We start from the raw sequence: 13,893 nt of genomic DNA on the forward strand, positions 1-13,893 counted from the left end.
AAAAATATATAAATTGGTAATGAAATTAAATATTTGGTCATAAAAGAAATACTTAATATTACTTAATAATATTGGTGTGTTTTATATGTATGGTTTAAAATATTATCACAATATTAGATCATCATTTCATACTTAAATAATCTATTTATTTGTCTTTATATTTATATAAATGTTGGCACCAATACAATTGTGATATGATTGTGCTAACCCATTCTACAGTGGATCTCATTTTTGCGGTGCTCAGTCATGGTTAAACGTGATTTTGAATGATGTATGTTTTTGATTATTTTTTTACATATATTCTCTTTATAACAGAATATTTAAAAAAATGCAATATCAACTATTTTAGGGTTTTTTTTAGGCAAAAATCTGAATTTCCCCAACAATCAATCAATGACTGATGGAAAACAAAATGTCTACTGTGTGTTCTGTGAAGGTTTATTTTAAACTGTAAATATGAAATAATAAAGACGTTAAAGTTAATACATATAAATGAAACTCTTGTTTTTTTAATTGGCTCTGTCTTTGAAGATGATGCATTGTGTGTTTGTGTGTGTATGCGCGTGTGTGTGTGTGCCTGCTCTCCCCCAGATGATGGAATGTGTCAGACTGCCGACGTTTAAAGCTCATCTCTTATTCACAGGCAGCCCCTCCCTCCACCTCCCCCCTCCGCCCCTGCCATCATCTCCCATCTCACCGCCCCCTTGCAGAAAATTGCTGATTTATTTTGCATGGCAACTATGAATTTTAAGTAAGTCCTATTAAAAGAGTCTCCTCGCCCCGTCTCTAAATGTTATTGCTTCTTAACGGTGGGTGGGGGGGGCTATTTCATATTTGCCATCTAAATTCCGAAGCCTTGACGTCCGAGTTCACTGCCAAGTTGACGAAGAAGAAGGCCACACGCTGCCAAAAGATGTTTTTTTTGTGCAAATGTTCTATACGTGCCGACAAAGGCATGCTTGGATGTTGGTGTTAATACACACGCGACATGCGTGTCGGAGAGAAACACATGAAATGTTCATGGTGTCGAGTTCAAAGGAGATGAAGCAATAATCCTAACATGCTTACTTCCTCCTCATCTTTATGCATTCAGCCTGCCTCAACCTTTGCATTTATTCCTTTTTTTTACAGCTTTGTCTCGTTTTTAACCTCAGGATACGCGCATCACTTGTGTGTTCATTGAAGTAATAAAAAAAAAACCAACACACTTTGTTAGTCTTGCCATTGTCAATAAAAACCCAAATGAGGACGGTTGCTTGTTTTCCTCCTCTTTGAACATCTGCCAGCTATGGAACGAGAGCAAAACATGAAATAATGTCTTATTTATATTTTTAATCCCCCCACACCCCCCATTGCTGTAAGTGTAGAGAGGGAAAAACAAACAGCAGATAAACACACACCATGTTCTGCCCCTAAGCACATGTCAGTCTCTAACTGATGCATTGACGGATTTAAACGAGGTAGAGATGCGTACACACACAAGCTGTAAACACAAACGGTGGGAGAAAACTCAAGCTTCTACTGAGACATATGGTGTCCACAGTGCTGCCTGCAGCTCATGTTTTATTGGCCTATGTGTGTCAAGGTAGTGTTGGTCGTGACCCCAGGATTAAGAGACGGCAAGCGAAGTCCAGGTACATTTGACATTTTCTCACACCAAAGGGCGCACCAGATTATAAGGCGCACTGCTGATGGGCGGGTATATTCGGGTCAATTTTCATACAAAAGGCGCACTATTAGGGTCATATTATGATGTTTTTTCTACAACTAAAACACTTCCTTGTGGTCTACATAACATGTAATGGCGGTTCTCTGGTAGTCTACGGGCTATAGGGCGTTTTATATTCAGGCTTCAGTACTCTGGAATGCCCTCCCGGTAACAGTTAGAGATGCTACCTCAGTAGAAGCATTTAAGTCCCATCTTAAAACTCATTTGTACAAACCCCGTTTCCATATGGGTTGGGAAATTGTGTTAGATGTAAATATAAACGGAATACAATGATTTGCAAATCCTTTTCAACCCATATTCAGTTGAATATGCTACAAAGACAACATATTTGATGTTCAAACTGATAACAATTTATTTTTTTTGCAAATAATCATTAACTTTAGAATTTGATGCCAGCAACACGTGACAAAGAAGTTGGGAAAGGTGGCAATAAATACTGATAAAGTTGAGGAATGCTCATCAAACACTTATTTGGAACATCCCACAGGTGAACAGGCAAATTGGGAACAGGTGGGTGCCATGACTGGGTATAAAAGTAGATTCCATGAAATGCTCAGTCATTCACAAACAAGGATGGGGCGAGGGTCATCACTTTATCAACAAATGCGTGAGAAAATTGTTGAACAGTTTAAGAAAAATCTTTCTCAACCAGCTATTGCAAGGAATTTAGGGATTTCACCATCTACGGTCCGTAATATCATCAAAGGGTTCAGAGAATCTGGAGAAATCACTGCACGTAAGCAGCTAAGCCCGTGACCTTCGATCTCTCAGGCTGTACTGCATCAACAAGTGACATTAGTGTGTAAAGGATATCACCACATGGGCTCAGGAACACTTCAGAAACCCACTGTCAGTAACTACAGTTGGTCGCTACATCTGTAAGTGCAAGTTAAAACTTTCCTATGCAAGGCAAAAACCGTTTATCAACACCCAGAAACATCGTCGGCTTCGCTTGGCCTGAGCTCATCTAAGATATACTGATACAAAGTGGAAAAGTGTTCTGTGGTCTGACGAGTCCACATTTGAAATTGTTTTTGGAAACTGTGGACTTTGTGTCCTCCGGACCAAAGAGGAAAAGAACCATCCGGATTGTTATAGGCACAAAGTTGAAAAGCCAGCATCTGTGATGGTATGGGGGTGTATTAGTGGCCAAGACATGGGTAACTTACACATCTGTGAAGGCGCCATTAATGCTGAAAGGTACATACAGGTTTTGGAGCAACATATGTTGCCATCCAAGCAACGTTACCATGGACGCCCCTGCTTATTTCAGCAAGACAATGCCAAGCTACATCAACGTGGCTTCATAGTAAAAGAGTGCGGGTACTAGACTGGCCTGCCTGTAGTCCAGACCTGTCTCTCATTGAAAATGTGTGGCGCATTATGAAGCCTAAAATACCACAACGGAGACCCCCGGACTGTTGAACAATTTAAGCTGTACATCAAGCAAGAATGGGAAAGAATTCCACCTGAGAAGCTTAAAAAATGTGTCTCCTCAATTCCCAAACGTTTACTGAGTGTTGTTAAAAGGAAAGGCCATGTAACACAGTGGTGAACATGCCCTTTCTCAACTACTTTGGCACGTGTTGCAGCCATGAAATTCTAAGTTAATTATTTTATTTAGTTTGCTCATTTTCCTCGACTGGTGCACTAACATCATGTGGTTTATTTTGTACATATGTAGCATCATCTATACAAAGATAAAAAGAATTGCTATTTTGACATCCAGTGGACACATTTAGAACAGCTGTTTCTTTCATTCAAATATTTCAAACTCATCCCGCGAGCCGGATAAAACCTGTTTGCGGGCCTGATACGGCCCCCGGGCCATACGTTTGACACCTCTGGTTTATACTGCATTGGAGATTTTACATGCAAACCGATATAATCCAATACTTGTTGTTTTTTTGCTGATATCGGACCAATATCCAATATCATTATCGGAACGGGACACCTCTAATTGCAATACTCCTAAATTGATAACTAATAGACAATACTTATGTGGAGGGAGATGTTGCCAGCGCTGCCTGCAGGAGCAAAGGTCACCGCCTCTGTCCATGGTGCTGACGACAGAGCACCATCAGACGGTGGCGTGGCAGTGCTGACGGCGAGACACAGCTGGCAGGTGATTACATTTCACAGGTGGTACGTGGTAATCTAATCATCTGTTGTCTAACATTAAGCGGCTGGGAGCAGGAGGAGAGAGAGGATACGGACGTGACTGAAAGGTCACGTTCTACTGGAGAGAAAAACTTTTGTTGAAGCATTATTATTTAAACCTTGTTAAAACCTGCACGCTTGGCTCCTGTGCCATGGGACTGCTAGGAAGCGACTTCCACAACTTAGTAGAGCAATAATGGGAGCTCTCACACTGTACAGTGACATAGAAGACTCGGTGGAATCACAACGCCGCCAGTGTTTGTTCAGCGGGTGGTAGAACGTGGAAAGAAACAGGATCAGAGGCCCGCCGCATAGCAACCAGCTTCTGTAGTCATGAAAAGCGACCTATGAAAAGTCGTGTTTGCGCCAGCGCCTGCAGCTGGGACCACAAAGCGTCTCGGGCCACTCGGAAAGCTTCATTACAGTACACTGACACATGAATATCCATAACATGCCAGGCGGTGTTAGTCCTCAAATATTTCTCTCTCCACACAGATTATTATCCCTGCAGTGCCGCGGGGCGCAATAAGGCTCATATTTCACATCCTATCAGATGCAATTGTGGAATTAAATCGTTATCAAGTGCGAGCGAAGGCAAGACGTGTTGCTTCATTTGTTTGTTTGCCTTGCTTTTAACTGGCTCACACTCACAAATCAGCAGGCAAACGGTCAAAAATAGCAACAAACATAGAAAAATATTTTAGTGGTGAGTGTTTGCTCGTAAAATGTGAAGCGGACACCCTAATTTCCAGTAAGAAAATGCATATAGGTCTACATTTTTTGGACATTTTTGATAGGACTCTCTGGTAGTGATACTGCCAATACCAGATCTTTATGCTCTAACATCAATTTTTAAATCAAAATATCAATACTTTTAATATTTAGTTATATATAAGTTGTATTAGGGTTGTCCCGATACCAATATTTTAGTACCGGTACCAGTACCAAAATGTATTTCGATACTTTTTGATACTTTTCGGTACTTTTCTAAATAAGTTTGACCACTAAAAAACTGCATTATTGGCTTTATTTTAACAAAAAATCGTACGGTACATTAAACATATGTTTCTTATTGAAATCCAAGAACAATTTTGTCCTTAAATACAATAGTGAACATTCTAGATAACTTGTCTTTTTGTAGTAAGTAAACAAACAATGGCTCCTAATTTGTCTGCTGACGTATGCAGTAACATGTGTCATTACCCATTCTATTATTTTGTCAAAATTATAAGGGACAAGCTGTAAAAAATTATTATTAATCCAGTTGTTCATTTACTGTCAATATCTGTTTTTTTCCATTTGAACATGTTCTATCTACACGTCTGTTAAAATGTAATAAACTTACTCTTCTGTTGTTTGAATATTTTACATTAGTTTTGGATGATACCACACAGGCAGGGCTTGACCCCCCTCCAGGGACCTTTTCTTTGAACTGTTTTGTAACCAAAGGCAATGGCTGTTTACGACCCCCCTCCCTTAGAAACAGCTGTTGCCATGTAATCAGGGAAAGTCCAAATAGAAGAGGAGGTGTACAATCTTTCGTCAGAGCGTTGGACGACACTGTGCAAGGGTACAGTGCCTACGCGTTTCTCCTCAATTGAGCTAAATTGAATTCTGTCTCTGTTTAATTTCTTGCTTCTTGTCTTGTTTAATAGATGTCATCAGTGTTTGAACATGACAATCTATATCTCTTTCTTTTAAATGTTTTGTTTTCTTTAATGTTAAGGATACACTGTCATGCAGAGGTGTACTTATAACAATTTCATAGACAGGCAAAACTGGATCATCATGCTTACATACTGTACATTACCTTTTGCTTTATATTAATTTATATCATTATGTGTTGTCTACCTTGTACTTTTTTATGGCATTACCTGAAATAAATGAATAAATGAAAAAATGAAGAAAAAAATAATAATGTATAGTCTGTGTAACATAAAACAATTGTGAAGTTATTTTTGCACAATGGAGATATTTTAGGCACAATAAAACAAAAACGAGGTCCGACAATCCTATATAAAATGATGTATTTGGTAATGATGAATAGTATTGTCATATAACAATGTTCTATCCATACGGAGGAGGCTTACTTGAAATGTAATGAAATGAAACCTTTAGTTTCATCAGAGTATCTCATTGCTGGGCCGTGATCAAAAGGTAGTGTTTTTATGTGTGTGTGTTTCGCAAGTTCTACACTGTTAAAATGTGAATGAGCATTATTTGGACCCAATGACGCCTAAGTATACCTGTAGGACATGCATGGGACAGCATGGTGCAGCTTCACATGCGTTATGATTTTGATGAGGCGCTAGAGTCTTACTTTTGACGGTGAGGTACATGGACTTGCTGACATCGGCTCCCACGTCGTTGCTGACCTTGCACAGGTAAAAGCCGTTGTCGTCCTCCAGCACGTGTTTGATCAGCAGAGAGCCGTTACTCAACTGCTGGATGCGAGAGCCGCTGTTCAGCAGGATGGGCTGAAACAGCGGCACGCCTGCACCTGTGGCACAAAAAGAAATAATTTACATGATGATGGGCTTACAAAAGTAATGTTCCGATTCTATAAGGGCAATATACGATACGTTCCAAAAGTGAGTACACCCCTTGCAATTCTGCAAGTAATTTACAACACTAAAGCTGTCATGTCTTGTTTTTCCTTTTGTTTGTGGATTTCCTGTGTTTGAAGTTTAGTTCTGTTCCTTGCCCTCCTTTACCTTCCTTTGTTTACGTTCTCGTTGCTAGGAGTGTTTGAGCTCACACGGCAGTTTCTGTTTAGTTGATTAGTGTCCCCACCTGCTGCCATCACAAATCACACACTCTTATATACCCGTCTCACCCCGCGAGTTCTTGTTCCCCTTTTGTGACTGTGGAGGTTGCCCTCCAGGGGGTTCTTTGGACCACCAAGTACTGACATGACAGCCCGGTTCAGGTTCACAATATGGTTTTATTTTTTAATAAAGTCTCTCTCTCTCTTGCTTTCCAGCAATTGTTTTTGTTCGTCTCAGGCTCGCTTTCTCAGGCTGCTGCCTTTTAACAGAGCGACAGGTGATTAGATAACCAGGCCCAGGTGGGCCATCTACACACCTGTCTCAAAGCCGGTCCTGGCACTCCCCGCTTCGCTGCATGTCCGCAGGCAACGCCCCCCCCCTCCACAGTGACTATTTGGGTTGGTTTTGTTGCTTCACTCAGCTTGTTCGGCCGACTATTATTTTCTTGTTTTTCTATGCTATGCTAAGGAATACGTTTTGTGCCAGCGACATACTGTTTTTGTAATGTTTCCTCTTCATATGTAGTTCAAGACTAAATGTACCTGCAAGCTGCCTGATGTCCTCCACATCTTGGAATCACAAACACCTCACCATGCCAAGATGTAAAAAAACATTTCATACATTGTAAAAGTGAAGCTTATATTACAGTGTACATTCCTATCCATTGCTGGCAACAAAAGTGAGTACACCTGTGAGTGAAAATTGGGCCCTAAGTAGGCCCGGGCCGATACATTCTGCTGGACATTATTTGGACACCAAATTAAGCACTAATGTAATCATAATATTTAATAATAATAACGCAAGTAACCCTTTAAACGCAACAATCTTTCATTTCTCGCTGGTATTTTTTACCATTGTAATTGTAAGGACAATAACTTTTAATTATTCTAAATAAGTAAACAAACACAAAGAAAAGAAAATGGACTCTAAATCTCTATGGGCAAAAATTGCACTTTAATAAATACTGAACCTTGTTTTGTTGCATTTTTTTTTGTTCCCGCAGAAATGCTTTTGAAATCATCTGTAATTTGTGTTACCTTGCGGTGCTCCTAGCAACTAGCCAGGCTCTGTATGTGCATCCTGTGTGTGTAGGGTCCCGCCTCCACCCACAGAGGCAAAGACTGCAAATGACTGACAAGAGGGTTCACTTTGTTCATTTAATTTCGTTACTGAATAACGGTGTGTTCCATTTACCTCGGAAGTAGGGAGTTGGAGCTGGGAATGACGTCACAGCGTTTCAGTTACGAGGTCGGAAATCAAGCTAGTCTTGCGTTTGCCTTGTCCGAATGTAAACAACTTATGGGAAAATGTGCACTCTTTCTGTAATTTACAAACATGGCGGATGAAGAGGAAAGACAGACACGATTGCAAGCGATGTAAAATGTATACCACATGCAAAAAATTACGTTTACACTAAAGCTGTCACGGCGCATGCGCAGTCCCGTATGCCTTCTGCTGTAAGCGCCTCATCTGGCAAGGCTGCAGGCAATCAGCAATCAGCACACCTGGGACTGATGAAGGCGAGCAGTATAAAGACCAGCGGACCCGAAGATCCGGCGCCGGAACGTAATCATCTGTTCCCGTAGTAAGCATCCAGTCTCTGGCTTCCCTCCCTCGTACTTGATCTCTCTCTGTGTCTTCCCAGTTCCCGTGTCTTATGTATCTTGTGTTACCCGCAGTACTTTCCGTGTCTTCCGTGATCGAGCTGTGTGGCTCGACTTCCCTCTGGACTTTGGACTGCCTCCCTCGATCCCCGACCCCTGCTTGGACACAGACCCTTTCGACGCCTCGCTATACCCCCCCGACAAACTGCCTGTCTCACAGACATTCTATTGCCTAGCCTCTTTGGACTTGTCCACTTCCTCACTCAAGGTAACACACAACAGTTAATTCCACACTTAGTCACACACCATACACACTCTTGGATTCCATCACACTCCATTCCCTTGTTGTTGAATTAATATTATTGTTTGATTATTATATATATTGTAAATATATATATATAATAAATACATAGAGCTACTACACCCCCTTGTGGTCTGTGCCGTTTACTCCCCCCGTAAACATAACAAAAGCAACGTTACAATATATAAATGCCCATCCATTGATCATATGGGTAATCAGAAGTGCTGGTAACGGATATTATAGAAGCTTATATTATTCTTTAGGTTTGGAGCAGCCATCTTTATCAGTTATTAATGACATTTTCCACCTTACATAACACAAATTAAAAGAATGACTCAAAATAATCCACAATGTCAAAACTCAGAGTACCCATGCTCATGCGAGTGCTACATACTTGTCATATAATTAATGTGATTGCTACTTCTGCCAGTTATTAATGATATCTTCCACCTAACATAACACAAATTAAAGAATGACTCAAAATAATCCACAGCATAAAAAACAGAGTATGCTTGCTCATGTACATGTGAATGCTACGTACTTGTCATTTAATTAATGTGATCGCTACTTCTGCCAGTTATTAATAATATCTTTCACCTAACATAACACAAATTAAAGAATGACTCGAAATAATCCACAACATAAATAAACAGAGTACGCTTGCTCATGCACATGCGACTGCTACATACTTGTCATATAAATAATGTAATCGCCACTTCTGCTAGTTATTAATGATGTCTTCCACTTAACATAACGTAAATTAAAGAATGACTCAAAATAATCCACAACATAAAAAAACAGAGTATGCTTGCTCATGCACATGCAAATGCTACATACTTGTCGTATAATTAATGTGATTGCTACTTCTGCCAGTTATTAATGATATTTTCCACCTAACCTAACACAAATTAAAGAATGATTCAAAATAATCGTCAACATAAAAAAATCAGCGTACGCTTGCAAAACGGGGGTGGTGAGAATGCTCCGACTTTTCCAGTAGGAAATCCGACCTTGAGGAGCGTTCGATCCGAAACTTCCGGCCGCACCATAAATGCTCTCATGCACAGAGTGAACCCTCTTGCACCTTGTTTAAAAAACAAGACACAAAGAAAACAAACCCAAAGCTGTCAAGTTCATTTTTATTTATCGTTATTAATTGATGTGTTGACTATCGGCCTAACCCAAAGTGTCAATATTTTTCCCTGTAAAAAGAACGATATCTCTAATTCTAACACACCTGAGACCTTGTAGCAGGTCACGTGATCCGGGTAAGGGAAAATGGCTAATTGGGCCCAGTTTTTCCACTTTGGGGAGGACATTAATGCCAGCGTGTTGAGCTATAATACAAAGTTATACAAGCTGTACACTGACTACTTTAAAGACTACCTAAGGGTAATTTTTTGTGTTTTAGTCTACCATTAAAATATATTAGAAAACACTAGCATGCCTATAAACACTTTTGGGCTACAAATTGCCGAAACCAAAAATAAAAACCAGTGGACCAACTATATTTTCTAGTGTGTGTGTGCTTTCTTTCAAGCACATGTGTTTACTGACTTGATGACAAAGCCTGTCAGATTTAAGAAGTGTTGTCAACATGTTCCTTAACACCAGGTCTAAATCCTTAAACCGCCCAACAGCTGCCGAGCGAGTCGACAGAGCTGAGCGGCTGCCGGTGAGATGCAATCGGAAGAGACGTAACGCTCATGTCGAACAAAGGCAGCAGATTGGTGGCGCGGGGAAGCCTCCACATGAAGCAGATTGACCGTTGTCGGACAAGGATTTTGCTCTGTATTATTAACAAAGTGTGTGCGTGTCAGCGGGATTTTACATTGCGTCCGAGACAAGGACGTATTGGTGTTGATGACCTGCAGCTGCTTGGCAAAGAAAAGGACGACATGGTCTGCTGTTGACCAACAGCAGCCTTCTGCTCCCAACTTTACTCACAATGTGGCCCGTTTACATCAGCACGGCTACCCTGGGCGTTAACTTTGTGGATTATTTTGAGTCATTCTTTAAGTTTGTCCTATACAATGTGGAAAATATAAATAATAACTGGCAGAAGTAGCGATCACATTAATTAAATGACAAGTACGTCACACCCGCATGTGCATGAGCATGAGCAAGGCTACGCTGGGTTTTGATGTTGTGGATTATTTTGAGTCATTCTTTTAATGTGTGTGATATAAGGTGAAATATATCAGTAATATCTGGCAGAAATAGCGATCACATTAGTTATATGACGAGTACGTAGCATTTGCATGTGCATGAGCAAGCATACTCTGTTTTTTTCATGTTGTGGATTATTTTGGGTCATTCTTTAATTTATGTTATATAAGCATTAATATAAGGCAGAAGTAGCGATCACATAAATTATATGACAAGTATGTAGCATTCGCATGTGCATGAGCAAGCGTACTCTTTTTTATGTTGTGGATTATTTTGAGTCATTCTTTAATTTATTTTATGTAAGGTGAAAGATATCATTAATAACTGGCAGAAGTAGCGATCACATTAATTAAATGACAGGTATGTAGCATTTGCATGTGCATGAGCAAGCGTACTCTATTTTTTTATGTTGTGGATTATTTTGAGTCATTCTTTAATTTATGTTATATAAGGTAGGAGATATCCTTAATATCTGGCAGAAGTAGCGATCACATTATTACATGACAAATACGTAGCATTCACATGTGCATGAGCAAGCGTACTCTGTTTTTTCATGTCGTGGATTATTTTGAATCATTCTTTAATTGGTGTTATGTTAGTTGGAAGATACCATTGATAACTGGCAGAAGTAGCGATCACATTAATTATATGACAAGTACGTAGCACTCGCATGTGCATGAGCAAGGGTACGCTGGGTTTTGATGTTGTGGTTTATTTTGAGTCATTTATTTAATTTGTGTTATATAAGGTGGAAGATATCATTAATATCTGGCAGAATTAGCGATCACATTGGTTATATGACAAGTACATAGCATTTGCATGTGCACGAGCAAGCATACACTGTTTTTATGTTGTGGATTATTTTGAGTCATTCTTTAATTTACGTTATGTAAAGTGAAATATATCAATAATTGGCAGAAGTAGCAATCACAGTAGGTATATTACAAGTACGTAGCAGTCGCATGTGCATGAGCAAGAGTACTCTGATTTTTTTATGTTGACGATTATTTTGAATCATTCTTTAATTTGTGTTAGGTTAGGTGGAAAATATCATTAATAACTGGCAGAAGTAGCAATCACATTAATTATATGACAAGTATGTAGCATTTGCATGTGCATGAGCAAGCATACTCTGTTTTTTATGTTGTGGATTATTTCAAGTCATTCTTTAATTTATGTTATGTTAAATGGACGATATCATTGATAACTAGCAGAAGTGGTGATTACATTAATTATATGACAAGTATGTAGCATTTGCATGTGCATGAGCAAGCGTACTCTGTTTATTTATATTGTGGATTATTTTGAGTCATTCTTTAATGTATGTTATGTAAGGTGAAAGATAACATTAATAACTGGCAGAAGTAGAGATCACATTAATTAAATGACAAGTATGTAGCATTCACATGTACATGAGCAGGCGTACTCTGTTTTTTATGCTGTGGATTATTTTGAGTCATTCTTTAATTTGTGTTATGTTAGGTGGAAGATATCATTAATAACTGGCAGAAGTAGCAATCACATTAATTATATGACAAGTATGTAGCACTCGCATGAGCAAGGGTACTCTGGGTTTTGACATTGTGGATTATTTTGAGTCATTCTTTTAATTTGTGTTATGTAAGGTGGAAAATGTCATTAATAACTGATAAGAGAAGCAGTCCCATTAATTAAATGCCTGTTATTATATGACTCGCATGTGCCTGTGCATGAGCAAGCATTTTTGCGTTGGTGTTGTGGATTATTTTTGGGTCATTCTGTTCATTTGTACTATGCAAAGTGGTGGTTGTCGTTAATTACTGGCAAGGGGGCAATATTAATTATTTCCGACTGTACGCCTACTTTGTGTGGGCAATTAGTACACTGAACACTTTTGTTTTTTCTCCCATTTTTCATGAGTTGAACTCAAAGATCTAAAACTTTTACTAAATACACAAAAGACCTATTCCTCTTAAATATTGTTCACAAATCTGTCTAAGTCTTATTTACCAAGATAATGCATCCCACCTCACAGGTGTGGCATATCAAGATGCTGATTAAACAGCATTATTATTGCACAGGTGTGCCTTAGGCCAGTGGTTCTTAACCTTGTTGGAGGTACCGAACCCCACCGAACCCTTCTTTGGTGAAAAATAAAATGTTTTTTTTTTTTTCAAATTCAAGACAAAGTTATATGTTTTTGGTAACACTTTAGTATGGGGAACATATTCTAAGTAACAAAGACTTAATTTAGTGTTATTTGGACACTCGGGGAACATATTCTAAGTAATAAAGACTTAATTTAGAGTTATTTGTTAGGGCCAGGGTTAGAGGGTTAGGGTTATAATAAGGCCATGCAGAATAAGGCATTAATAAGTACTTAATAATGACTAGTTAAGAGCCAATATGTTACTAATTTGCATGTTAATAAGCAACTAATTAATGGTGAATATGTTCCCCATACTAAAGTGTTACCATGTTTTTTTACTGGTGCATAAAATGAACCGTGCATGAAGTCACATCTCTCGTTTATGTTTTACTTGGTAAACACTTGAACGCAACATTTTTACTATTGATGTACTTAATAGACATTTGAACGCAACAATCTCTTTAATGTTTTACTTGGTAAACACTTGGACACAACATTCTTACTTTTAATGTACTTAGTAGACATTTGAATGCAACACTATTATTTTACTTGGTAAACACTTGAACACACCATCCTTACTATTGATGTACTTAATAGACATATGAACGCAACACTCCCACTATTATTTTACATGGTAAACACTTAAACACAACATTCTTACTATTGATGTACTTAATAGACATTTGAACGCAACACTCCTGTTTATGTTTTACTTGGTAAACACTTGAACACAACATTCTTACTATTGATGTACTTAATAGACATTTGAATGCAACGATCTCTTTAATGTTTTACTTGGTAAACACTTGGACACAACATTCTTACTTTTAATGTACTTAGTAGACATTTGAATGCAACACTATTATTTTACTTGGTAAACACTTGAACACACCATCCTTACTATTGATGTACTTAGTAGACATTTGAACGCAACACTCTCGTTTATGTTTTACTTGGTAAACACTTGAACACAACATTCTTACTATTGATCTACTTAGTAGACATTTGAATGCAACACTCTCGTTTATGTTTTA

General features: G+C 38.7%; 1 protein-coding gene across 2 annotated transcripts in view; it reads right to left on the reverse strand.

The window, feature by feature from the left end:
• The window catches only part of LOC133614533 (cell adhesion molecule DSCAM-like), a 299,360-nt gene that overhangs the window by 59,283 nt on the left and 226,184 nt on the right, over positions 1–13,893 (reverse strand). For both annotated transcript variants that reach the window (XM_072914993.1, XM_072914992.1), the window contains exon 12: positions 6,210–6,389. In XM_072914993.1, the coding sequence (XP_072771094.1) occupies positions 6,210–6,389 (180 nt within the window). The remainder of the gene's footprint in view (positions 1–6,209; positions 6,390–13,893) is intronic.

This window comes from Nerophis lumbriciformis, linkage group LG17, assembly GCF_033978685.3.
Source record: "Nerophis lumbriciformis linkage group LG17, RoL_Nlum_v2.1, whole genome shotgun sequence".
Classification (NCBI taxonomy): Eukaryota; Metazoa; Chordata; class Actinopteri; order Syngnathiformes; family Syngnathidae; genus Nerophis; species Nerophis lumbriciformis.